Source organism: Syngnathus scovelli, chromosome 12, assembly GCF_024217435.2.
Source record: "Syngnathus scovelli strain Florida chromosome 12, RoL_Ssco_1.2, whole genome shotgun sequence".
Classification (NCBI taxonomy): domain Eukaryota; kingdom Metazoa; phylum Chordata; class Actinopteri; order Syngnathiformes; family Syngnathidae; genus Syngnathus; species Syngnathus scovelli.
The window spans coordinates 2,475,721-2,503,091 of record NC_090858.1 but is presented as its reverse complement, the minus strand read 5'-3'; the positions used below and the strand labels follow the sequence as shown (position 1 = coordinate 2,503,091).

The window sequence follows — 27,371 nt, the reverse complement described above, 5'->3', positions numbered from 1 at the left end:
ACGAAAGTCGATGGGTGTGAAGTCAATGGACGCCGAGTCCCAATAAAGAGCTTGAAGGAGCACAAATTGCTAATAAGGTTTTTCGCTAATAAGCCAATCAATACGCAAGGCTTTAAGACTTCCCGTGTTGGGGTCCGCAGGGGCCGAATCAACGGGGACGAGCATTCACGTGGACAATACGGAGGGAGCAGGGGGGGCACGCCCTTCGTTAACAGTAAAAGTTCATCCAACAGAAAGGGAAGTTAATGGCGGGGAGGAGGCGGGGCCGCATCTCGACCCCTCGGCCCGAGGGTTAACAAATTTGCGCTTAATGATTGCAGCCGGGGCTGGGGGACAAAAGCGTCTCCAGCCGAGATGGGGGACGGACATTTGGTGGGGGGGGCTTCACCGGCGCCCAACATACATTTGGGCAAGAGATCAAGGAAAATGAAAAATCAGCAAATGCTAAACTCCGAAACTATTATTTAAAAAGCACAATGGATGAAATAGCTTTGTTTGTTTTGAGTGTTTGAGTAAGTTTGCAAAAGTCTGACAGGTTTTTAGCAAGCATCCATATTTTATTTTGTATAAGAAAACCAAATTTAGCTCCCGAGTGGGGCGGGGAGTATCTTCGGCGACGGCAAACGGGGCCAAAGGTGACATGCGAGTCACCTCGGCGGCGTTCAAAGAGCGTGCGTGCCTGTGTGTGTGGGGAGGGGGGGTGTCTTCTGCTTGGCTTGTCCGACTTCATGCATGCTGACAGGTGTATTGTTTCACAAGGAGGGGGCTCCAACTGGACCGTCACCAAGCAACACTAATTGGCTTGAATGTGGCAATGAAGACCACGACGACGACGAAGAAGCAGAAGAAGCTAATGAAAAACGCTTGGAATACATAATGACCCCCCCACTCCATCATCATACGCTATTAATTTAATTGCTCACAAAAGACTTTCATCGTTTAATTGACCTAGAAAAGACGCCACCAATACAAGCTGATGAAGCTGTAAGACTCCCACCCCCCCTTTTCATCCTCCCTTTGGTCCGTTCCATCGTGCCCCCCCCCCCTCCTCCTCCTCCCCCCTCGTCATTGACTCTCCCTCCCCGTCTCCCTCCATGTTTCTTGCTCATCTTGACTGGGCCGGGATTCCTCTGGTGGCCCAATTACGGGATTGAGCAGGCAAATTGAGGCTGTTTAAAGCGGGGTCTGCTGGGAAGGCGAGCAGCTGCTCCCAGGGAGGAGGAGGGACGTTTGACTTGGACACGCCCAACACGCACGCACACAAAATCTAGACAGCATATCCGTAAGTACATCTCCTCACGATGAGACTCTTTGTTTTTTTTTTTTTGGGGGGGGGGGGGAATAGCGGCACACTCCACGTAGGGGTTAATGGCGTCCATTTTGGTAAACTGAATAAGTCAAATCCATTGGTCACACCTCCGCTGACGGCATATTTAATTTGGATCGAGTCAATTAGGCCCCGTTAAGCTCCATAGCCTGCTGGCTACCTCCTCCTCCTCCATTTTTTGCACTAGTTTGCACCCCCCCCCCCCACTTCCCTGTGCCAGCAGTAATCCTATTACCGCATGCACATACAGTATACATCGGCGTGCACAAAAACATTTTATGTTTAAATTTGCCAGACGCTCTGGTGTGCGCTTTCTAAACATGAGACGACCCTAGCGACCGCTCGCCGTATCCCGTACAGTATGTCCCGGAATGACGTGGGAGGCCATTTGGCCCCGAGACAAGCGAGCGAGGGAGGGAGGGAGGAAGGTAGTGATGGAGAGAGAGAAAAAAGAAAATAAGAGATTGGAGGGGAAAAAAAAGGGTCAACAATTTTCTTGACAATATTTTATGTGCTTCCACTACATTGTCATTAATATTATGTTTGTAGAGTATAAGTTAAGCAGCAAAATATTTGGGCGGCCATTTTGTCACTTGCTGTCAACTGAAAAAAAAAAAAAACAGTGCCAAACCTCACCTGTTTTTTGGGTTTGGACTTCTTTGCAAAAATAATCCTCACTTATTTTGTTGTGCAAACAGTAAAAAAATGAAAATATATGTAAGCATTAGATGGCAGACTTACGTTCGCGTCACTGCTGCGATTGTTCACCCCCGGGGTGGGGGCGGGGCTACATGTAGTGCCACTGACCTTCCATGCCCATGTTCATACCCATGCCGCCCATTGGTCCTGTGAAACAGCACATTCAAACCAGTCAGTGTGTTGCCATGCTACCATGTCAACACCCCCATCCTCATGATGTCATCCTGACGAGTGTTGCGTGGCACACGACCACGACGTTGCGTACGACAAAGCGAAGCTGATGTCATCGCTCTGTGATGTCACATTACAATGTTGTCACCCTGAAGAATGACATCATACTATGACACCATGCTAAGTATGATGTCATGCTATGAAGTCATGCTATTTCAGGAGCTGCCGCATCTCCATCATCTTGAAGATGCGATCTGCACGATGGCAGGTGAACGACGACAGAACGAGAACATCAAATTCCTCACCGGGTGGTCTGATTCCCATGTGCTGCTGGCCGTCCATGACGAAGCCCCCCATCGGCTGGCCATCTGGGTTATAGGGAGCTCCTTGACTTACTGCGTGTGTATATGGAGGAGATCAGGGAGGGGGGGTGGGGCGGGGGGGGCAGAGTGATCAATTAGCGCTTGTAATTAAGGCTGAGTGGCCGAAGCAGGGTCATCTGTTGACCACTGCACGCACGAGATGGAGCGGAGAGCCCGCTGTCTTGTAACGGACTTTTTATACCGCTAAGCTCCTGGTGGGCTTTAATGAGGTTTGAATGGCGCACACATGCAACACACACTGCATTAAAAATAATATGGATATAAATATTTATATATATACACACACACACACACATTGGCAGTAGTTCATTAAACGACTTTGTGGACGGCGTGTACATAAGCAGCCAGTTTCAATTAGTTCCAGTCTGCAGGATGGAGACAGACACGAGCAATCGCTGCAGGAGAATCCATACATTGATTCCCGTCATAGGAAATAATGGGAGCAACTTTTGGCCAGTATTTTTTCCACAAAATTTCGGTCAAAATCCAATGAGTTTTTGTTGCTACTCTTATTTTCCTGCCACCCCCACTCATATTTGTTGTTGGTTTTTAATTTTGCTCTCTTTTCTTTCTTTAGGTCCTCTAACAGATTCAAAAAGGATCTAATTGTCTTTTTGTGCGTGCGTGTTTTGCTTTGTTTTTTTTTGGTCTATTCTCAGGTGAGCCACCCAACAGGTGTTGTTGTTGTCTTTGGCTTTTTATAGTTTTTCTCTAATTATTCCGAGGTACAAATAAGTGCTGCTATTTTTTTTCCTCGCTGTTTTATCTCCTTGTTTACTTCAGATTCCAACAGGTGTTGTTGTCGTTTCCAAATAAACCAATGAAACATATTAGGATGATTTTGTTTGTTTGTTTATGGTGTACATTTATTTCCCAAAATGGACGTTGTTGCATTTTTAATGTAAACAGCTGGCCTCAGAACACAAAGTGTGCACGTCATAAATCGAGGAGGGAGGGCGGGGGGGCTCGCACAACTAAGTGCAACCCGAGAACGCTTGGCCCATTGTGACGCCCTCATAGAAATCCACTTAGCTCCCACTGAGGCCGTCAGTGGGTCAACTGGAGCAGAAGCAAGATCTCGGCCCCTCTGGATGCCTTTGAACTTTACTGCGGCCCCTAATACCGCCCTGACCTTTCACCCCTATTACAGGTAATAAAGTTTACAGCAGCCTAAACTAAGCCGTGTAAAGGGGAGGGGGGGGGGGGATAACCGCTCCCTAAAACGGCCACAAATGGGGACAAGCTGACGGGGGCGAGTTCCCCAAGGAGGTCTGGAGCCAAAAAGCCAAACGAGCACAACAACTTTAAAGGACTTGCCTGCGCGGTTCGACTGGTCGATCATAGGCTGCACTATTCTCCTCCTGGCGTTGATGAACCTGGAGGAGGAAAGGGAGGGGGGGGGGGGGGGGGGGGGAGGGGAACAAGATTAAAAGGGGCGACCTTGAAAAGCTTGTAAGTCAAGATGAAAACACACAACAGTCAAAATTGAGAACATCTAGTTCATGTTGTTTTTAAATGCACGTTTAATTAACACTGGAAAAGGAGCAAAGCAACAGGTGGCGCTATTACGCCCAACCGTTGCAGACAACAACAAAGACAAATTTAGGAAAGGGGGAATCGAAGCAATGGACTGATAGTGAAGTGGGGTTAATCCCAAGTCAAGGATTAACATATTTTAATTTCAATTGAGGCGGGAGAAACATATGACGTCTCCCAGCCAGGCACTGAACAAATTCATTTATTAGAATGGTTCAATTATTAGGAACTATCATGAAATTATTCCACAGTAATAAATCTTTTGGGATTTTGTTTTTGTATTGGAGTAACCGCAGAAAGGATATTGTACTCAATAAAAAAAAGATTCCATATATGATATAAAAATAATTTCAATGATTTTAAAATGCATTAATATAATAATATAATTTATATTTTTACACAGTTTGTTTTAGTTTAGTTTGAATTATCATTTGCATCATTATAAAATGAAATGGTTCCCCCGCAAAAAAGTCAATACAAAAATAAAATGTGAAATGAAAACTACATCCAATGATGGAGAACTAGTCATGTGACAGCCGGAGAATCATAAATAAAAATAGAATTTAAAGTCTAGTAAAAGCGCCTGTGTTTAAATCTGCTGTTTGTTCATTCTCAGCGCCTCACTCACAAAAAACACACGCACGCACGCACACACAGTGACCCGCTGTGACCTAACCCCTGGTGAATCGACCCTTTGACCAGTGCAATGACCCCGGGGAGAGCTCGGCCTCTCGGGGATTTGGGGACTTGATTTATGTGTTCCTGCTGTTGCCCCCAGCGGACTCTTGCATTTCACGTCTTAAAAGGGGAGCATTAGCCAAAACGAAGGAAACAAAAAGTCCCCAAGAAAAGGGGAGCATTTAAAGCGCCCCATCCCGGAGAGCGGCGGGAGCAGAGAAGCAAAACAAAAGGGGGGGCGGTGTTTGACCCCTCATTACCGAAGGGACGTGTCTCCTTTTGGATACAAAAAGTGCCGGCAAATTAACAGAAAAAACAAACGCGAGATGACACAAGATTAGGCGCCGTTTAGGCTCCAAATAAGGAAAACAAAAAAATAAATCTGCACTTTGAGTTATTGGCTTGAGTTATTAGCGTTTTGTGTTTTATGACGAGTCATCAAATTTGGCCGCTGTGTTCCACCCACACGCAAAAACAAATTATTCTGGTAATTTTGTGTCGCCCATTTGTCTCGTGTACATGCTTCAAATTTGGTAGCAAGATAAAAAAATCCTGAATTGATTATTTTGTTTGTCTTTCAATGACGGCTTTGAGCCAATTTGCCAAACATGTTTTTTTTCTACTTACGATAAACGTGTCTACCACGTTTCATGTTGCAATGTGAATTTTCAAAATCTTTTGGTGGGAGAGGTTCGCTTCGAAAGATCCTCCTGGAAACGGTACTGAATTAATCTAAAACGGGTTGAAATTGAAAAAATATTTTTTGAAGGAAATGAACCAAAATGGCAGACTACAAATGTCTTCTGACTTTTCAGACGTGGCTTCCAGAAACTTTTTTTTACCATTTACTACTTATGTCTTCCAAATTTCATCTTGCTTAGTCAAACTGGCTTCAGCAAGAATTCCAAAAGGGGGGGGGGGGGGCTATGTTTGGAACTTTGTTGGAATAAAATGTGGGGGAATTCTGCGTCTGTTTTCGGGGTGTGAGGACAGCAAGGGAGGAATGCGAGAATGGACTGACATGGCAGAGCACCATCAAATGAGGGAACGTCTGGAGTTTTATCACCAACCACCCCCCCCCCCCCCCCCCCCCCCCCCCCCAACCAACCCTCCCTGATGGGGGCCTGTTTCGCTGAGGGAGATATGGGAGCGTCGAAGAGCATTCCTCTAACTCCTCTCCTCTGCGGGCCCTTTACAGAAGGTCAAACGTGGGCCAGTGCTAGCTAACTGTTGACCTCCTACCCCCGCCCCCCCCCCCCCCTCCCATATATATTTTAAAGCCTCCTTTTTATATTCTTTCCTGCGACACGTCCACAAACACACTGACGGGGGAGGTTTCGGCAAGGTGCGCTTCTTAGAAAGCCGAGCGTTTGTTCATCCTAGATTGTGTGGAGATGATATCAAATTTGACGGTATCGTGATGCTTTGCACAATGATATCGATATCACGAAATCTTGCCGTTGGAAGCATTCCAAAGCTAGTTGTCAATGATATTGCTAACAATTTTGAAAAGAATATAAATATTGGATACCAAAAGCTTTTAATGTATTTGCTTTCTGAGGCTGTTTTATCGTTCCTTATCATGCCTCCCTTCTCTGGTGGAAAGTGGCGGTCCGGTTTTGACTCATACTGGACACCCCCCCCCCCTTCCCCCGCCCACTCCCTCCTCCTGCCAGCTTCCTGTCCCCGACGTGCCCGTATCGGAGGCCAGATGCACCATGGGGCCTGGAACAAAGGAGAAAATGCCTCTCATAATAGCAGCCGGGGGAACGAGAGGCAGAATGACGGACAAAAAAAAAGAAAAAAAAAAAAGGAAAGCAGACACTCTCACTGCGAGCGTTAACAAGCCGCGCCGAATGAGAAGGCGAGGAGTAAACGGCCAGCTCCTCTTTCACCTTCGCACGACCCCCCGAGCCAACCGCACATGCCCGTTGTTTACGGCCTCCCCCAAGGCAAAAAAAAAAAAAAAACACAATGAGGCTCACTATTCAAGTGCAGCCACAATAGTCGGGCTATTTTGGCCCAAAACGTGGTGAGAGGGGGTGACCCCAAATAAAAATGGAGTCCCGTAGCCTCGTCGTGGGAGCAAAGCGCCTGGAGTTTGGAGTCCCAGCAGGGGCACACACACAAACACACACACACATGCTGTCCATGTGTTGCGCCACAACTAAGAACGCCATGCGGTCTTTGTTGATGCGCCTCCAGAATACAGAGAGACCTCAACGTTTCAAGGCCTTCAAAGTGTGTACAACTTGGAGATACACCAACATTTTCCGAGGAGGGGGGGTTGGTAATACGCCTGGAAGCTGTGGTGCATACTTCAACGTAGCTCCACTTTTTGCCTTTTGGTACCACGGCAAGGTATAAAAAAAATGTGAAGAACTAAACTTACTAAAGTACTTCATGTATCAAAAGGAGCAGCACGATGTGAAGCAAAAAATAAATGACTAAAATACCTTTATACATTTTTTTGTGTTAAAAAATACATTCAAAACTTTTTCTTTTGGAATGGTGGCTAAAATAGCCCAATTCAAAATGTGGAAATTAGCAGTTAGTTTACAGTACTTTCTTTTTCTCTTTTGAGTATTTTCCCATTATTTCCTATGAGGGGAATTTAATGACTTTGTAATCCAAACAAATCAGATTGTGTTTGACTTCTGCAGCAATTTCTCATCCCTGGTCTACAAAGAAACTGGAACTGAGTGCGACTGCCAATTTAATGTCCTATTCTCATGACATCACACACACATGTACTCCGCACGCATGCACGGACGGGCGCGCACAGGTGTACGTGCGGCGCACGTGAAATGGCCAATTAAAAGCAAGAAATTGTCTTTTTCATCAGCTGCCTCGGCGCTGTGACCGATCGGGGAGGTAATTTAATAACGAGCTGGTGGAAAAATGCAGATTGGAGATACAAAAGGTTACGCGGCAAGCTCTCTCATTTAAATTCACCAAACACACACACACACACTGAGCGGGACTTATTTGGCCTATTTGGGCGCACGCCAACAGAGGTGCAATATGCATATTCAAAATCTCGGAGAGCTGAAAATAACCGTTCGCCGTCGGCTGCCATTCAAGGTGATTTAAGAGAGTAAAAAGGAGAAGGCGAGGACTCGGCGTGGGTTCTTATCGTGGGCTCGTCAGCGCGCCGATGACATCCATTGTTTGCTCCTCAAACCGCAATTAACGCCTTGCCCACATGTGCTTCCTGCTCGCGCATTAAACTCGCAAACTAACAGTAAACCGGTTAAACCTTTATACTGCCGGGAAAAAGGGGATGATTTATTAGCATAATAGCAGCTGCACATGACGGGATTTAGTAGCGCGCAGTTGAAATACAAACATTAACAAAGTGTAAGAAACCAGATAATCAGTCATACTTTATCGTCAGGGACAAATATGAATTGACAGCAAAACACCAGAACATAAATCACCATCAGGGGTGGAAAACACACACACAAGGTAAAGAATAACTTAAAAGCCGTACTTTTTTTTTTTTTTTTGCAGCCATGAATATCATGAACAAAGATATTAATAATATCCAGTATTTGCGATTGCTTGATAAGTAATATACTGGAAGACAAAAAAAAAAGACAAAAGAAACATCTATCATTTTTTGGACAGATTAACAACATAATGGAGGGATAATGAGATGAGACACAATATTATGCTATCATTAGCAACACTGCTAAAACTGCGCGCACACACGTTGATAAAAAATGCTTTCTTTGAATACGATCTTCAGCTTGTGTCGACTTGCCTTAAACACGGAGGTGTTTGCCCTACAGCATCCCTTCCAGCGCCTCATAACTTCCCTACCTGTTTTACTTTTCGATCACAAAACACCACCTTGAGGCTACACCAGCTTTTCTCTTCATTTGCCTCAAAAATGTCTCCTGTAACAGTTTGTGTGCGATGTCTATATACAGTACAATATGAGAATGACATCATGTTGTGAATTTGTTATTGGGGTTACCGTGGCGACCAAAACTGGGCACTTGCCTAACTGCAATCAAGTGGTGTGTGTGTGTGTACATGTGTGTGTCGTGTGAGACGTGCTGACATTTGTGGGGCGTAGCACTCATCCATTCAGTTTCCTGTTTGTTTTCCGGAATATTCCGAATGGGCCGGAGCTAGCCAATTTTTCTGTCATTCAAAACATGTCTGTAGAATTTCTTGTATACAAATTAATATTATATAAAATAATAGTAATATAAAAGGGTTTCTCAATTATTTTTTGAAATAGTTTTTTTTTTACATCCCCCTTAACTTTCCTCAGTGACTATAAATAGTATCCTTTATCTATAAAATTATAAAATTTAATCCAAATGATGCCCCTGAGCCGTGATTGGTTGCTACCTTTTTCATTTTCACTCAACAGAAAGTGGTAACATGGCCAGCAGGATTTTGTCTTTCTCGCTCCGAGTCCTGTTTCCTTTTTAAGCAGCCGGCTGTCATGAACACAAACGTACGTCTTTGGACATACATGTGTTGCCCAACTTGTCTTCCCACTCAGTAAACCAGTTTAGCATTCGTTTCACTCCACTTCCAATGGACGCCAAACTCAAGCATGGCGGTGCAACGGCGCATGGAGTGTGTGTTTGATAAGTGTGTATCTTCTATGTGTGTGTATGTGAGGGCGGGGGGGGGGGATTAGTTGACCCTCACAGCAGATCTCACTTTAAAGCCCCTTTTAAATTTCACACTTTTCTTCTGTTTCCCCGCACCGCATGCACGTAATCCTCCGCCTACTGTTAGCGGGAGTTGGATCCAACTGTGTGTGTGCATGAGATATTGCTCGCATGTATAAACACAGCTAGCAAGACCTCCTGACTAATAACAGCCTGGCATGAGCCCAGTCAGGTGACCCCTGCTTCACCTAGCAACAAGTCTGCTTGTTAAATCTGTGCACTTTCGTGTGTGTGTGTGTGTTCGCAGGTAACCCGCTCTACCTCCGTCCATGATGGCGACGGTGAAATTGGTCATAGCGTCCTCAGATGAATGCAGAAAGCGGAGTTCGTCGCAGAGGCCGTGCTAAACAGCGTCGTTATTAATAGCGCAAAAAAAATGACAGTATTGGTTTTAATACGCGTGCATGAATTGATAATCTTCACTTCACGGCCAGGCTGTGAGCCGGCGGGCTGGCGCGCCATGAAGATGATTTATGAGTAGCGAGGAGAAGAATTCATAACACACACACAGACACACTCTTGCGCAAATGCACACTATTGTCTTTCTATCGTTGTGTGTCACACTTTTCTAACGCAGTTCTTCCAAGAGTGGAAATTTTGATGTTCTCCCAATAAAAATACGTCGGCTGACTAACTAGAAGTAGGCATCATCTCATTCCAACAAGCAAGCCTGAACTCAATGACCAGACTCACCGGACCAGTTGTTTGCACACTAGTCTCGACAACGTGTCCTTTTCACAATCATTGTTATTGCCGGGTTTGATAGCATCAGCCGGGCCGAGGGATTCCCCGGGAGGCGATGTCGAATCCTGATAAACCAGAAGTCACGCTTTTTTTTTTTTAATACAGTAAGACTACAGAAATGTAATAAAACCTCCTCCTCTTCTCTCTTATGACGTCCATCCATTACCAAGACATTTACCGTCAGCAACCCTTTCTAAGAAGATAAGTACAAAGAATGGACAAAAGTATTGGGTCACGCTTGGTGGAGAGCTGTGTGTGTATATTTGTTTAATGCAACTGTGTACATAATAAAAGGTTCTGGTCCTTCCAGAAACACCATGATGGGCCCCTCCCGGCTTAAGTAGCCCGCGCTGGCTTTCTCCCGGCTCTTAAGATGTTGCTAAAAGCGGCCTTATTGACCAAACAATGGCTCAAACGCCGCCTTTTAAAGGGCCGTGATTAAATTGCGCCCAGGAAGGAGAAACCTGATGACCCTCGCATTGATTTTTACATCAGCAGAGCGTGTAAGCGCAACTTAGGGAAAATCTCCTCGGCTCGTATGTGTGTTTGTTACACAAGCGCGGCTTCCTGGTGTGCGAGTGTGTTCCCGCCGCACGTGCCTCATGACACCAAGGAGATGAGAAGAATGACAGCACGCAATTGACAACATGAGAAATACTCGCGTGCGTAAGGGAAAAGAACGTCTGCGTGTAATTAAGACGATTGGCACGTTATTGTGGGAAACGCATTACCGGGAGCGGTGAAGTCATCATTGCTCACGCCGCCTTACTGTATTTTCTTTTCAATTATTTTCTCAGGGATTTTGCTTTGAATAATCCCCCCGAAATATTTTCAAGAAGCGTCAGTTAGGCCAGCGACTGATCACAGGTCCCCTTAAGGACAAGGTGGTGATGTAAAGTGTTCCTCCCTCCCTCCCTCCCCTCCCTGTTCAAAGGGGGAAACCTCCCCGGTGCGGCGTCGCCGTGCCAATAATTCATGAGCGAGCTGCGCCCCTTGCCGGCCTTTAGCATTTCTTATTTAATCTGCCGAGCTTTGCGACTGCCGCCGCCTCATCAATAATACACAGCGACGTGTGTTAACACATCTACGCGGCGCCCGAGTGCACGTGAGGGACATGGCGAGCCAGGATGTGTCATAGTTTAACTTACTTCAATAACATCTTGCCGATCCGAAGACGCTTGATGATTTCATATTCTTTGTCTATTCTGGCGTCTTGGGATTAAAGTGTTTTGATGTGAAAGGATTTTTTTTTTGCAACAAGCGCATTATTTGGATTTAGAGACCACAAGGTTAACGCTAATACATAAAGCGAAATACCATAACATTAATGCGGCCTGCTTCGTGTACAGTATATCAGAATGTCGGTATTGGTGGTCAAGTGAGTGAATGTGTGTGTGTGTGTGTGAGTGGCAGCCAGGCAAATTGACTCCACCAAATCAGAGGGTCAGGAGGTAACCATCACCGGGGGGTTGCTATGGCGACACCCAATGGCAACACAGCTTCCAGGCCAGTGCGACAACACCAACATACCAACAAAATGGCAGTGCTCTCTCTCTCTATCTCCCTCTCTCTCTTTCTCACTTGCCTCATGTAACCTCCCTTGCTGCTGTTGTGCGCTTTTCTGTCACAGCACATGGAAACACACAACAACAACAACACACCCAAACACACATTTTTACAATATGAGGAGGCAGTTGGATCCGAGCGTTGGTTTTTACAGCTAATACCTTCTAGATTAACCACCCTCGTGGACGCACGTACCAACAGAGATTACTCTCCCACGATGTACGCATTGTACACACGCCCACGTTGAGGTTGTGCGTCTTTAGCCGTTTGAGAATATGCTAAAAAATTATGTACCTGCTTCATTTAGGTGACTTAATATCGTAAAAGCAATTCAAACGCACGACTATCAATTGATTTTCACGTCGTTTCAACTGGCTGTTTCAAACCAAAATGGCCGACTTCCTATTGAATTTAAGGCATGGATCCTTGAGTCCACCAAATTTCAAAAATGGCGTCGAGGGATAATTTCATGTAATTTTCCAGGGCACGCTACTGAGTGATTTTTTTTTGGGTGGGTCATCTTCAAAATAAAACCCTTTTCACCTGCGTTTTGGTGAGCTTTCGGGCATGTTGACGCCTACAAAAGGCAATTCAGGCAGCACACACACTGGCTTTTATCTGTGCTAAAAGAATTGATCCCCTGATGGATTTCAGCGAGGTCACCTGATGTGATAACCTCCACACGGGCTTCCCTGGGGTCCTTATTCCACTCCAGTGTGCACGCGTGTGCATGTGCTGAATTCTCCCTAGACTGCCTGGCATGCTAATCTAGCGCCTGTCTCTGGAGCTCTTCCCGTTGAACAATGGCGGGCATCATGTTAACATCATTAGAGGGATTAATCTCCTCTCCTCCCTCCTTATCTTCTCCTCTTTCCTTCTTTTCATCTCACTTTGGCTCTCCCTCGCTTGCCACGATTCATTTTTTTTAACAGATCAAATGGGGGCCACGCTTAGCTGGACCGCGCCGGCCCTTTAATTAGCCGCGGCTAATAACGGCAAGCGTGCGCTGATAGGCATCCATCTGATACGACCACGTGAAGACGACCCTCTTTCTACCTTTTCCCCTGACGCTACCTCAGGTTAAAAGCCTAGTTTTGAATCAAACTCCACACCCAATTAAAAAAAGAGGCTGCTTGGAGCTAAGCTAACCAGCTAGTGAAGCGTCGTAATGAATAATATGTTGAATTTTTAAGCAGAAACACCGCAAAGCTTCAGAGAAATATTATCTACAGTCAACGATTTAGAGTCGAGGTGTAAAAAGGGAAACAGACCCAAGTCAGACAGACTGAGATTCAAATCAATTGACAGATACATGTAAATAAACATTTTAAGAAAGGCTCGGATTTGGAAAAGTGCCAAGAGGAGCTTGTCGCAAAAACACGAGACCCTCATTGTACCTTTTTCTAAAGCTAGCTCAGGTTAAAAGCCTTATTTTGGGTCAACCTTGGCACCCAATTAAAAAAAAAAAAAGGTTGCTTCAAGCTAAGTCAACCAGCAAGTTGAGAATCTTAATTAAAAAAAAATCTTGAACAGAAAGGCCACAAATCTTCAAAGAAACATCATTAACCGTCAAGAATTTAGGGTAAAGGTAGGAGAAGGTTTAGAAAAAATTATTCAAATCAGATATCGCCAAATTGGAACAACTTGAAACTACAAAAAAGTGTACATTTCTGAATGATCTGAATTTTGAAATCAGACCTACAGAAGCTTTGATTCGCTAACCAGCTCGTGATAAGTAGTATGATAAATTGTCATGAATTTGCTAATTTGCTAAGTATTTTTGTTTTGAGATAAAAAAAAGAACCTGATCTAAATCCCCCCAAAAATTCATTTCTGACATGAGCTAATGAAAATGTCGCAGACAAGTGAAGCCCAATCAAATATTCATCAACTCCTTTAAAAAAAGGATTTAAATATACGTCATTAAAAACACGAAAACAAGCCCACGTGAAAATCGAGCCTGATCCGTGCGTTAATCACCGCAGCTAACTTTCTGCGTGCCCTGATTATTATTATTTTTTAATGCTTTCCGATGCTTGTTTGACTCTTAATTAAAGCTGCTTTTTGGAAAATGACTTGAGGCCATATCTGTTTAGATTGATCCGCACCAGCGTGATTCCGTAAGCCGAGTGTTTCTGTGTTTGGGAACGGGCAGAGGCGGAGGATGGGGGGGGGGGGGGGGCTGATGTCGGCGTGGCGGCATTAATTCCGATCACCGGCAGCCGGCATGGCCTGAGGGAAGGATGAGATCGTACACGCGTGATGCCGAGTGAGCTAGCTTCTCTTACCAGTTGTTGACTTGTAGGATGGTGAGGCCCGTGTCTTGTGCCAGCTGCTTCTTCTGTTCTTCTGACGGGTACGGATGCTTTAGGAAAAAGAAAATATGCACACTTTAGTTTACTTCCTGTCAAGGGAGGGGCTTATTTGATCTGATAGGCTCGAATGCTGCCTCAGTGTTACATCATGAACGGAATACAAAGTGTAAATCGAAAATTGTTTGGAAAATGGTTTGATCCGACTGGGCTTAGTTTTGAGAACTTTCCTACTTCTTAAAAGATCGACAGGAACGTATGCATATATTTGAGCCTGTACCATTCAGTGTATCATTCTTGATTAGAGAAAATCGATAATAAATTCAAACTTTTTATTTTTTTATTTTAAGAAAAATCATTGAAGATGTATGTTGTATCATCACCCTACCCTAAGGTTCAAATAAATTATTAAACGACTCAAATTAATACAACATTCATGCCCGATATTTGCGGTTCGCCTTGAGTGTGACTGGACGGAGAAGTTAAGGAACTTGTTTGGATGTTCCCATTAGGAAGTATGAAAAGAAATCATTCCTAAATGTGAAATTACACTTGCTCTTTTTGTATTTCAACATAGAAGAGTACACTAGAGTCTGTCCTTTCAATTCATATTTAAAACATGACACGTGTGTGAACTGACACAGTGTGAGCTCATACACAAAGAACACAACAATCAGATGTGTAAAATTGGTGTGGCGCCAGCATGTTTATTTCCATTTTTTTTTTGCCTTTCATGCCACATAATGAACAGGACTGTGTTTTGTTTGAAGGGCGGCAGACAGCAGAGAGGGGAGACTCACTCTGTCTTTTTTTTTTTTTTTTTTCCGCTTCCAGCATTCCCCTTGTCCATGTGACGGGCTGTGGGGAAGGAGGAGGAGTGGGAGGGGGAATACATGGAGGCTAATTCCATGCAGTAAGTTATAATTGCATTGTCGCCTCCAGCCAAAATGCTGTCCACCCTGTTTGTGTATTCGAGCAGCATGTTCGAGTCACGATAGTTTGCCGACGACATCAATAATACTATCTTATTGGATTTATCGGTGTGGTGCGTTCAAGTCTGGTTGTGGAGAAAGTCAAGATGAAGACGACTACGTTAACAAATGTTAACTAGCCACAGATTAGCTAGCTGCCATACGCTTGCGACCAAAATATTTTATAAAAAAAAAAAAAATTATATGACCATACCTTGTATTTTCTATGTCTATATTATTTTATTAGCTATCTGCACTATATTTATTTAATTACGATCCTTGCCCTTTAACATGGCATATTTTGTTTAGTAACTTGGTATGAGGTGTACAGCATGCTCTATATCAGAAAATCGTATTGTGTAAAAATCCGACCGATTCAAGCACAAGTTACGCAATGACGGCAGATAGGAGGCGCCGCTCTGGCGCCCGCGTGCTTCACAAGTCATAAAACACCATTGTTCAGGCTTTTGCTTGCTGTCCATTAATACAAAAAGATGCGCCGCTAGCATGTCGGTGCTCGTCATGTGAGCGTTGGCTACGTCGTCCACTCGTTAAAACAAAAAAACCAAACGCGGCCAATGCATGAAGGTCTCACTCGTGATATATGGGGGGGGGGGGGGTCAAGAAAAGGGGAAGGGTCCATGCCACAGGCTACAACGCAGAACAAATGTAGCCTATTTGCGTAGCTACATCTCACGCCTCCTTCTTCTAGACCGGACGTTCTAAAATTCTTAAAAGTCGTGAACCAGCTTGAACATGCAGACCGTCCCTCCAACTGTAGCTAAAGTTGCTGCTGATCCCGACTCTAAACTAAACTGAGATTTAGGGACAGGTTGCCATACATCTACGACTCTGTGAGGAAAAACATTATGCTCATTACTCATCTTAAGTTAGCAAACAGAATAACTCGAGTAAATAGTGAAAACCCGCCCCGGAATTTTCTCAAAGAACACAACACACAATGTTTTTATCCTCCCCTCATGCTTTTGCAGCGAGCCAAATGAAGTCCAATCCGTCACAACTGTGAAGTTTTAATAAGGTGTGTAATGCAGCGTCTCCTAATGGCCTTTGGCTTGGAATCGGCGTACCGAGAGAGTGAGAGCGGGAGCGTGTTCTTGAGAGCAGCAGATGGAAAGTTTCGGCGCATCCTCCCCTCCTCCTTCCCATTCCCTCTGCTCTATCTTAATGATACGTCTTCTCCAAATATACAAGCGCTTTCATGAGAACTCGCAGCTTGCTCGCTGCGAGCATGTGGCCGCCAGGACGCGAGGGAGGCTTATGTTTTCCCTCATCTTATCAGTCCGACCCTGTGCTATTTTGCGTGTTAATATAAGTAAGTGGGTCTTTGCCAAATCAAACTACAATGGGGGAGGGAAGGGCCAGACCTTCGCCGAGCCCTTTGCAGAGTCACAGCTCATGTTGGAGTTTTGAGATTCACTAGAAGAAAAAAAGAAAGCCAGACAAGTCCCAATAGTGGGATATTTTTGTCCAATCAGATTTCAGCCTGTATGTGTTGCTCTGGTAATCTTATCTGGCCAGGGCCTGCAGAATCAGTCGTGCAGGCCTGTTAGCAAACTAGTTCAGATTCAAAATTCGTCCTCGCAACAATAACACCAGTGTTTTTCCAGCATCCGATTGGCTGCCTGGATTTCCGATGAGTGTGATCTATTGTATTGAAATATTTTATGTGATTGTCATGTTATTAGAAAAATATTAATCCTTTCTGCCTCAGTCTTCAATTGCCTTAACATATTAAAGGGGAAAAAAAAATCCACTCATAACGTTTAAATGATTATGACAAAAAACAATGTGCCAAATTTTCTTAATGCTGTGATAAAAACCACTCTTTTCCCTAAAGGGTGGAAAAGTGTCACAAGTTAAAAAGCGGCGGTGATGCTCCAGTTTACAGTGAGGAGGAGGATTATTTCGCCAACGTCTTCATCTCGCCGTGTCAGCACAAACAAAAACCCCCGGAGGAGCACCAAAAATACACTTTGACAAGAAACATAAGCGCTGACGTCGCTAAATCCAGTCAACTTCGCAACCGGCTGTGATGTGTAAAATGGCAAACATGAACACATTTTTTTTATTCGCCGTACGACAGCTCCTTGTGTGGTGAACTCCATTTTTGGTGGGTGTACAATGCCAGTCATGTGATCATTTAAGCGGCTAATGCTAATTTTCTTAGCAAGCTACAAATTTTTGCTTAGCCTGTGACCCCTTGCACACCGGAGTGCCCCCGGAGGATCAAAACGGTGTTACGCTAACAAGCGGTCATCTCAGAACGACTTTTGTATACAATCAACAAGCGGGATGTTGATTCCTGCGTGTTGACTTGGCGAGCGAGCGACAAGCCGAGCAGCGGGCCCGCTCCCAGACGGCTAATCCGGTGGGGGGGGGGGGGTTTGGCCCGAGGGTTAGCTACACACACACACACACATTCACGAACGTACTGTTTACTGCAAGAGCTGCCAGGCCGGTATGAGGTTGCTTTAAATATTTGGGGAGGTGAGCACATTGTTATGCCAAAACTCTGAGCAAGTGCAGACTTTCCGACATACTAAGTTGTGCGTACTCCCTAAATTTGCTTCCTGTTCACTCGTTGTCTCGTTGCGACACAATCTTGTAAGGTAACGGATTGAAAACATTGTAAATGTTCCCGTTAAATTATTTCCTGTTAAAATAATTGTACTTTTACTCGAGTACTTTTTTCAGGTTTAGTATATGAGACATCCAACAGCACTCAATTGACTTACTTAGGAAAGTTGGAGGGTGGGAAGGGGAGGGGGGGGTGACAACGCCATGGAGGAAAAAAAAACAGGCTTAAAGAGAAACAAAAAAATTGAGGGAACAAAACAAAAACAAACTAATTTCCTTTGATTGGGGCTTTCTCAAAAGCAGAATAACAAAAGACACTCCAAAAAAATAATAACACCGCAGACAAAAAAAAAATTACATCAACATCTCTGAGCTTGTAACATGAATAATTCAACAATTGGCACTTTGTCATCGAGTGCCTCTTCATTTCTCCTGGAGATAAAGGCGGGGAAACAGATGTTTTCACGCATTAATGAGCGCTTTTCCTCGCAAAAAAACAAAAAAACAGCTTTTGTTGGTTTAGGGAATTCCCTCAATGCGGCGGCCTTATGGGAAACAAATGGAGTTAGCGGCGTGTGGAAAGCGTAGCTCATCTTGGGTAATTGATCATCATCGCCGGCGTTTGTCTAATTCGCATTCTGCGCCGTGCGAAATCGGGTTTCGCAGCTTTGGGAAGTACCAAAGTACAAACACGGATTTATTTTTACTTGCGTATTTAGCCTCGCTACTTTCATCACCGGGGGTGGGCCGAGCTTTTCGCTACACCTGCCGCCCCTTTACGGCGCGCCGGCGGACTGCTCGGCGGAGTGCGCCTGATGAGCCGGGGCTAATTCAAGGGGTGATTATGTAGTTTGCTGGACCACTAAACCTCTTTAAGCCGGTAATTACTGCCTATTTGAGCGAGGGGGGGGGCACTCCAAAAGGCATTGGTGAACGGCAGCCACAGCTGGAGGTGCGACGCCACTGCCGCCTTGGGGGAGGGTGGAGGGCAACAGTGGGATGCCTTCGTATTTATAGCCCCGCCCCCTCCACTTGGTTCATAGAAATTACTTTATTGTTGATTGTCATTTATTTCACTCGACTACGAGGGGTGGGGAAATGTGCCGAAAGTCGATCCCCGACAGGAAGCAATTTGGGCGCACTCTAATAACCGTGGCGATATTATTACATTATTAGCATAATTAGCCTTTTGCCCCTGACGCTTTAATTACAAAGTCAGCTTTGGGGAGGTTGAATAAAGCTGAAAAGTTAGTGAGGTAATTTCACAATTGCGCCCCGATGCTCGGTGACGTCTCATTCATCTCCACACGGTAGATCCTTTCACCTGCCCGTGCCCTCTTCCATCCATCGCTTCTATATTTAGCTTTTTGCTAGCTTTCACACGCTACAAGACTCCGTCCCTCTCCCCCCTCTTTTATTTTCCTTCCATTTGCCTCCTCCCTCCTCTTGTTAAGTTTCCATTAAGTGCCCGAGCTGGGCCTTCTTTCTCCTCCTCCTGCTCATCTTCTCCATCAGTGCACCACTATGACAAATCAATGAGCTAATCCGTCGTAACAAACAAGTGAGCAGCACTTGCTTCACCTCCCGATTGCACGACGGAGGTGAAGCGTGCAAGGTGTTTACAATAAGACATAAGACCACTCGATTTAGTTGGGGGGGGGGAGGAAACTGGAAAACAGCATCAAGTGAGGAAAATGTCGTCCTTTTCTTTTTTCCGCCATCATGACGTGCTGTTTGTCTACATTCACCACAGGCTTGGCTGAATACAAAAATCCTCACACAACACTGAAAACACACACAAAACAATGGAAGAACTATTTTTTTCATACGAGTTGAGTCAACGGGGACACACGAGCCCGTTGATGAACGAGCATGCTGATTATAAGCGTTGTCAAAATGGCGGCATCCATCACAAGCAGAAATAACATAAGTGACACACACATTCGCAGGACATGCGGGGATGTGGCCATATAAGTACAAGCATCGAGCTGCTGACTCCAGCCAGAAAAGAGATCCGACAATCCCGCGGATCACCAAAACAGCCTTAATGGATAGCGGCTAACAGCTAGCGCTAATGTGATTTCACACTGAAGCAGAGTTAATATATTGCTGGCTGAACACAACCAAGCTACACATACACCCACACACACTATGTTAAACTTTCTTCAAAGCCGCTGAACTTAATTTAAAGCGTTTTGATGTAAAACTGCTGATTTGATAAATAAAAGTAGCCACAAAGTGCTTAATCCATTTCACAACTTAACTGAAGCTTGGCAAGGAAAATGCTGGAATTTGGGGGAGTAACTGGATAAAGGATCAGACCAGTCCATGTTCTTCCAGTTTTGCAATATAAACCAAAATCCTGCCACATTATTACAGTTAATTAATCAACTAGTTATGTTTTCCAAAATTTAAATATTCATTTTTTATTTGATGATGTCATTATTTCTCAGTGACATCTTAATGACAAATTTGCAGAAAGTGCAAAGTCAACTTAGATTTGTTGAGACTTGAGGAGGTCTCTAAAAATATGCTAAACTGGATATTTTGATAGACACAAGCTACCTTGTGACTGTACTTTCCAAACTTGGACTTGCCACACACTCTCCAATACCACAGCGATGGTGGGGAACTCCGCATCCCACCCACGCGCTGATGTCACGGTTGAGTTTGCGTGTGTATCGGCTGTAATGCATTAGCGCCCAACAGAGAATAATTTGTCATTTTAGAGTTATTCGTTTTTTCCCCCCTCCATGAAACCCATACACACATAAACACTCACGCTAGCAAGTTGATAGCACACAGTTGATAATGAAAGTGAGGAAAAAGTGTGAAAAAGCGTGTGTGTATGACACCATTAATCACATCGCAAAACTTATTAAGTTACGTCAACATGGTGGCTCTGTTGCAATTCATAATCATATGTAATATTAGTTATTTTTTCATTTTGTGTGGGAGAGGTCAGGCAGCGCCTCGGAGCGAGGGTCCATTCTGACCTCTTGCTCGGGTTACCAAATATGCTTCCTTGCCTCCGTAAAAAAAGAGATCATCCATCATTCTGTCCATCAATCAAAGAACAGATGGCCTTTCATGTAATCTGTCGGGACCCCTCTGCACTGGTCAAAGCACGACCCCCGATCCCAGTACCTCACCATCACTACTAAGACGCCACACTGAATCACTGCATACAAACTCCCAAGGGTCACTATTTGGCAAAGATGGCTCATCATGCTATTGTTTTTTTTTTGGGATACTTTAACAAAAGCGAGCGTTTTTGCATGCGTGTGTGAGAAGGTCAGTCAACAAAAAAAAGATGCCCCCCCCCTTGTCTGCCTTTGGTCTCTAGGGCCTGTCAAGAGGGATAATTGATGATGTTTTCATTATAAGGTGTGGGCCAATGTGGGGGTTGGGGGCAACGCAATCAGCGCACATATGTACGTGTGTGTGTGTGTGTGTGTGTCAGAAGTTGACTCAGCTGCCTTCCTTGCTTGACACCAAGTGGCGTCTGCTACCTTTAATTTGGGCTGGGAGTTAGTCGTAAACCCAAATCTCAGAATTTATATAAAAGGTTGATTGTTATTGTCATCAATGGTTTCCCTAAACGACAATGACATTAAAAAAAAAAATGTTGCTTCATGATCAACACCTGGAATGTTGCAGGAATTAAAAAGTGGCAAGTTTTTTTTTTTTTTAAATCTCAACCAAACACACCAAGCTGAAAAGTCTAATAATAAAAAAGCTGAATTTACTCTTGTGTGATTATTCTGTGGCACCCAAACTGGCTTGCAAACTGCACATAAATTATTTTTAAACTTGAACAATCTTTTCATCCGCAATAAACTTCCACTAATCGATAAAATTGATGAATCGCCCCCTCGTGCGGCTTGACGCAACACACAGACTGACAAACAAACACAGGCAGTGTAAGTCCTAAACATCCCGGAGGCATTTTCAGCGCCTCACAGAAAGCATCTGAGAGCGAGCAAAGAACGACGACTTGTTCTCTGATGTCACGGCCGTCACGCCAGGCCGCTAGCGCAAGCGCGCCGCCGTCTGTCAACGCTTTCAAAAGCGTAAAGCGCTGGCGCCTTCGATTCGGACAGCCACTTAGGCTGCATTAAGATTGCAATCGCGTAGGGAGGACTGGGCAGCACGCGGCGAGATGGACATTGCGTCTTTGTTTGTCTTTGACGGGAGCTCAAGACGGACGGACGGACGGACGGACGGTCAGCTGATGTGCCGTCTCGTCGCTCTGATGAGACAACAACAATCATGCGACAAGCAGCACTAAGACACGTGGGACAGACTTTGGATCAAGTCTTAGAATGGGAGGCCCGAAAATGTTTCTATTTTAAGTGTCAACGGCCTTTGACTCAATTGGACACATTGTGGCATTTTGAAGATGGCTAAATGGGAGCATTAAAGGATGAAGTGGCATTTCGAAGACACTATTTTAGAAAATAAAATAAAATAAAAAATGACCAGAAAAAACTCATCCCCCCCCCGGAGACAACATTTGGGACTTTCCAGCACTGCGGAATGCAGCATTCCAAATTTCTTGGTAAAATGAAGAATTAAGATTTTAGAGGAACGACAACAGGGTGGAGCGATGAAGAGTATTTTTGTCCACGAGGTCAGCGTTTGTTCATGAGTACAAAGCGACGCTATTTGAAGGGCGAACTGATGATCTTGCCCCAGGTGACCGTTGTGATGACACGTTCAGGCTCCAGCAATAAGCAGCCTCAGACTGACGCCGTCTGAGGCCGACTTTGGAAGCCCGCGGGAGAGCTCGAGAATTACACGTCACCGAGAGTGACGAATGGCAACGACAACGGATGCTAATTTCTTGCTAAGGGGCGCGTTTTACTTGAAAGTTTCTGCCGAAATGTGCGAGACGAAGACGTTCACCAAAATAGCGATAATAAAAACAAGACTAGCTTATGATTTTACCTCGAAAGTATAGCCCGCTAATCCAATTCACTTATCAATAAAACTTCCCAAATGATATAAGAATTGTTCCAGCACAGGATGGCTTTTCTGAATGATGTCGCTTTTCACAAAACCTCACTTTGTGCGCGGTTAAATTAGCCTCTAATTGTATTAACGGTGGATTATGCCTGGATTTTTTTTTTTGAATACGCTCTTGGTGCGTTTTAAATGGGAGAAAAGGAGGCGGGGAGGGGGGAGGGCGGGTCGCCGAGCCGGCTTGGCTCCGTTTACGAGCTGCGATCGCGGCTGCCTCTCGTTACAGCGACTGTGTGTACAAATAGGCAGGGAGCTCAGCCAGCGATGGGAGTGTTAGCGATAATGTGTACGAGATCGCGGCGCAGTCTGCCAGCTAACACGCTAACACCACCGCCCCTTCCCTGGTGGAGGCAGGCAGCCATGAACGTGAATAACAGTTGGGGGGGAAGGGGGGCGTGCTTGTGAATTCCGTCTAATTACTCCATCACATAATTTCACAAATTGCCTTTTCAGAGGGGAGAGGAGCGCGGATCACGGGGCGCGTCGGGGGATCGGAGGCCCGAGCTTTCATTTACTTCTCATTTCTTGTTAAATTAAACAAGAAAATACCATTTGGATGAAAGCAAAGGGGGTTAGGGGCAGCAGGGTGTACATTCCAAATGGATGATGGGATGCTTTGAAGACACTCGGCCGGGTTTCCTACCTCAGAGGCCAGCCAGGCAGCTCTGATACTTATGCCAAGGCTTTGCAGGGTCACTCTCGCAACCAAAAATGTGGGTCCTTTTTTTTTCCAGGTTCTATATCTGGTTCATTTTCAAATCTACGTATGCAAGTTTTCTTCAAATCGAAAATCTGATGCGGAAACAGCTGGCTCGACGCCTCCTGCCATCTCCTGGCAGCTTCATCCTGCCACCCACCTTCTCTTCCACTCATGCACAACAGCGACTCCCCTGAGGGGGCAGCAATGGCAGGGGGGGGGGGAGTGATGTGCCCACTGCTCTAGTCTAGTTTTGCTGTATCAACATCTTCTCCTGCATGCGTGCTCAATTATTAAATACACTTGAAAGATAATGGGGGGGGGGGGGTTTGTTGGTGTGCATGTATCCAATTGGCGTAAGAGAAAAAGCAGCAGCTGAGACACTGAAGCGACTCGTAAGTGTGGCATTAACTGGAAAGCAGTGCGATTAAAATGATGGCGATACAATAAAAATGATGCGTGCGATAAAAGCAGGCGGAAGCAGTTATTCACACATTACTGCCAGATCGCTTGGAAGCTGGATGGCACAAACTACGGGAACTGTCACTACCGTGGAATCATGAAATAAAAGGCTGGAACCCTGAGGTAAAAAGGCAGGAGAAAGAAATCACGATAAGGAGAGGAATTAGTTTGCGTCTTTATCTCCAAGCACACGCACGAAGGAGCCACTGGCCACGCCCACATGGACAATCGAGTTTTCACCCGCCCCCGATCTGCCGCCATTAATTTGCCGTATTTCTTGGCCGTTTAGATCGAGATTGTAAATCAAGCCTCGTGTGCTGAGGGGACGAATCTCGCCCGCAGTGTTGGCGTGACATTTTGGGTTGGATGAGTTCAAGTGTAAAGATGAACTCCATCAAGGCCTCACTGAGTATGGAAATGCCCCGGTGTGATCTTGTGGTCCGCCGCCGCCGCAACTGCTATCAGCACATCACAAGGTGCTTCTCACAGTTTTAAGTCTCCTTAAAAGAATGACACGTTTGTTTTTTTAATAAGCGCTCTGTTCAAGCGTCCCCACAAGGCGCTAGCTCCGAGCAGATGCCGACACAAGCGTGTGTTTATAAACGAGAGGTGCAGCGTGACAGTCGGGAAAGATGATGAAGAATGAGCGAGCATTGATGTGTTGTTTGGCGTGTAAAAAAACCAAAGCGACTGCTGTTCTCACACGAAATGCAATGCTGAGAGCAACTGTGTTGGATGTTATATATGAAAGGGGACGGCCATTTTAAACTTGTGTTATGATATTAGTGGTGTTCAATTTAAACTCACCGTTAGGTGCTGGAAGAGCCACGCCCGCATGATGTTGGTGGCCACCTTAGGGAAGATGCCCCTCTTCTTGTTACGTTTCTTTTCCTTATCCGGGTCGTCGTCGTCGCCCGTGCTCGGCGAGGCCACACTGTTGTCCAGGCCGTCGCCTGTAAAAAAAAAATAAAAAAGAAGGCGAGACATTAGAAGCACCGTTTGTTGACGTCAAGCACCTCAAAGAGCGAGGAATTCCCGTGCGATCGGGGTGGGGGGGGCTTTGTAGGCAAACGCTACAATAGCCCAAAGTGAATAGCGCGCATCACAACCGCATTCATTTTTAATACTTTTATAAATATCCCTGCCTTTCATAACCCCCACAGTCAAAACATGGCGCGCATCCCAGCACAAAGGACTTGTAAGGTCGCATTTCCCCACTCAGCCATCCTGGCCCGCGCAGAATTGAAACTGACAGAGAGATTTAGTCTTTATTATCCTTCATGTGGAGGAGGGAGGGGGGGGCATAGAATAGTTATTCCGCCATTTGATTCGCGCTAGAAAACAGTAACACGGCAATACAAAAGGGGAGACTGCCAAATAAAAGGTAGCGCGGAAAAAAACGCCGCTAACAAAGCTAGCTGCTTTTCATAACAATGGCGTCACGGGTGCTTACAGCAACCTGTAGGGCTTCGATAAGGCGCTATATTAAGGCCAGTTCACCTCACCTGAGGGGGAAGACGGCTTAAAACGGGTTGGGGGGGGCTTTCAAAGGCTTTTTTTCCCCCTTTACATTCACGCATATACTGTACCTATATATATACGCGCACATCTCACCAATTACTGCTAGCGCTCCGTATGAGCCTAATTGTTGCTATCGTTATTCAAAATAAGAAGGCAGACGACGTTCATCAAAGAAACGCTATGAGCGGTAAACAAGCGACTGAGCTAAGCTGCGAGCGCGGCGGGGGGAAAAAAAAAATACAAATAAAAAAGCGCCGCGAGAATCGGCTGCGGTTATTTATTGATTACACACAAAGCACTTTTAAAGCGGGCTCGGCTTCCGGCGGCGCGGGAGCGACACCTCGCTAAACCTCGAGCACATTGATAATTAATGGGGATGTTGGCGCTAATCCGGCTGGAGATGACTTTTTTTTTCCACGCCCGCCGCCATCAGCGGAATAATCAGCGGCCTAAAACCCGGGGCCTTTGCTCCCCATTACCTCGGGCAAAAGAATTCCTGAAAGCGTGCCTGCGGGGCACCTGAATTATACACGCCATTAGGATAGCGAGCGCGCCCGGATCAGTAGTGCCAGCTCCCGCAACGCCAAGATGCATATGCGCACATATGGAGAGCTTTTTAATGAAGTCGCAGCGATGAAACAAGGTTCCACAGACACAGGTGCGAACATTAATAATGCACATATGCGCAAGAAAATGGCGGCCGGGCACTACGAAAAGGTTTCTCGCTCGGAGCTGGGCTCTGCACCTCTCAATATATCGGATCGGTTCTGGTTCCAGGAAGTATCAAATAGTGCAAGAGCAGATCCGAAGAACCCCCAAATCAACCATAATAGAATTTGCACACTAAAACTACAATTCCCAGAATGCAACACCGGGTTAGAGGTCATAAAGTGTTCTATTGTCAACATTTCTTTAAGAGTAAAAGACATGGCGCATGCGTACGGGCGGCCGAGGCGTTTGTAATCCAAGAGCAGATTTTCATTGGAAGCAAATGCTCAGAATCCGCCGTAAAGACCAGCTCATGTTCAGCAAAGCCTACAATAACAAACCCAAGGGCTCGTCCCGTGCGAGTTGGGAAAACAGAAGCAAATGGCTCGCTGGCAACGGCGAGCCACTGAGCCAACGAGCGAGGAAAGGGGGGGAGGGATGGAGGGAATCATGGGAAGTATAGCAAACTACGCATTTAAAGATGCTTACCTAGTTTTTGTTTCTTCTAGTATGTAATATGTTTATAAAGACAAATTTTCAACTCAAAACCTTCTTCTAACCCGGGTTAAAACTGGATGTTTTGGTTTTGCTTCTGGTTACCTAGGAGGCAGACCACGGAGGAAGCGCCGTCAATTTTATTGGCATTTCTATTCTGGCCGCAATTTGATACCAATCACCTCCGCCAGGTCTGGGGCTAATTTCTGCCGAAGGGAAGCGTGGCGGCTGCTTCGGCAAGAGGAAGCGGAGGAGGAAGTGCAAAGGGGGGGAGGGAAGGTGGTTGCCATGTTGAGGAAGTGTTGCCAGAGTTAAAATTTGGAAATAGTGGTCCAGCAAGAACATTCAAGATGGCCGGCCTCGTGCCAAAACGCCCCAATCACACTCAAGACACCCAAGACATGAAAACAACCAGGAAGAAGAAGAAGAGGTTGAAGAAGGGCCGAATCAATGAAGGGTGGTGCTTGGCCATGGGGGTGTGAGGCTTTGTGTGTGTGTGCGTGTGCAACATGCATGCATGCATGCATAGATGTGCATCGGTCTGTGAGCGTGCGTCCTTTTCTTTATGCATGTGTGTTTCCGAGCACAGCAGTTGTGTGTGTGCGTGCGGGCGTGTGTGTGTGTGTGGCAATTAAGGAGCAGGCCAGTGACTGGAAGGAGCCAGGGGCAATTGAAATGCCCCGGGGCCAACCAAGGGAAAGAATATTTTATCAGTCACCTCACACGCTGAAGTACACACACAGACACACACACACACACTGCGAGCAAACAGATAATGACG

At 45.4% G+C, this 27,371-nt stretch overlaps 1 protein-coding gene and 1 long non-coding RNA gene across 3 annotated transcripts in view; one reads left to right on the top strand and one right to left on the bottom strand.

The window, feature by feature from the left end:
* The window catches only part of LOC125978245 (homeobox protein Meis1), a 53,946-nt gene that overhangs the window by 1,273 nt on the left and 25,302 nt on the right, over positions 1 to 27,371 (bottom strand). The window contains exons 8-12 of one of the 2 annotated variants that reach the window (XM_049735418.2): positions 24,674 to 24,819; positions 14,090 to 14,166; positions 3,898 to 3,956; positions 2,503 to 2,592; positions 2,069 to 2,173 (exon numbers count right to left, since the gene is read on the bottom strand). In XM_049735418.2, coding sequence (XP_049591375.1) covers positions 2,115 to 2,173; positions 2,503 to 2,592; positions 3,898 to 3,956; positions 14,090 to 14,166; positions 24,674 to 24,819 — 431 coding nt within the window. In that variant the 3' untranslated portion in view covers positions 2,069 to 2,114. The remainder of the gene's footprint in view (positions 1 to 2,068; positions 2,174 to 2,502; positions 2,593 to 3,897; positions 3,957 to 14,089; positions 14,167 to 24,673; positions 24,820 to 27,371) is intronic. The other variant, XM_049735417.2, reaches the window with a different exon arrangement.
* On the top strand, positions 1,076 to 3,410 carry LOC137840784 (uncharacterized). The gene is made up of 2 exons (XR_011087819.1): positions 1,076 to 1,282; positions 2,417 to 3,410. It is a non-coding gene; the product is annotated as an uncharacterized lncRNA (long non-coding RNA).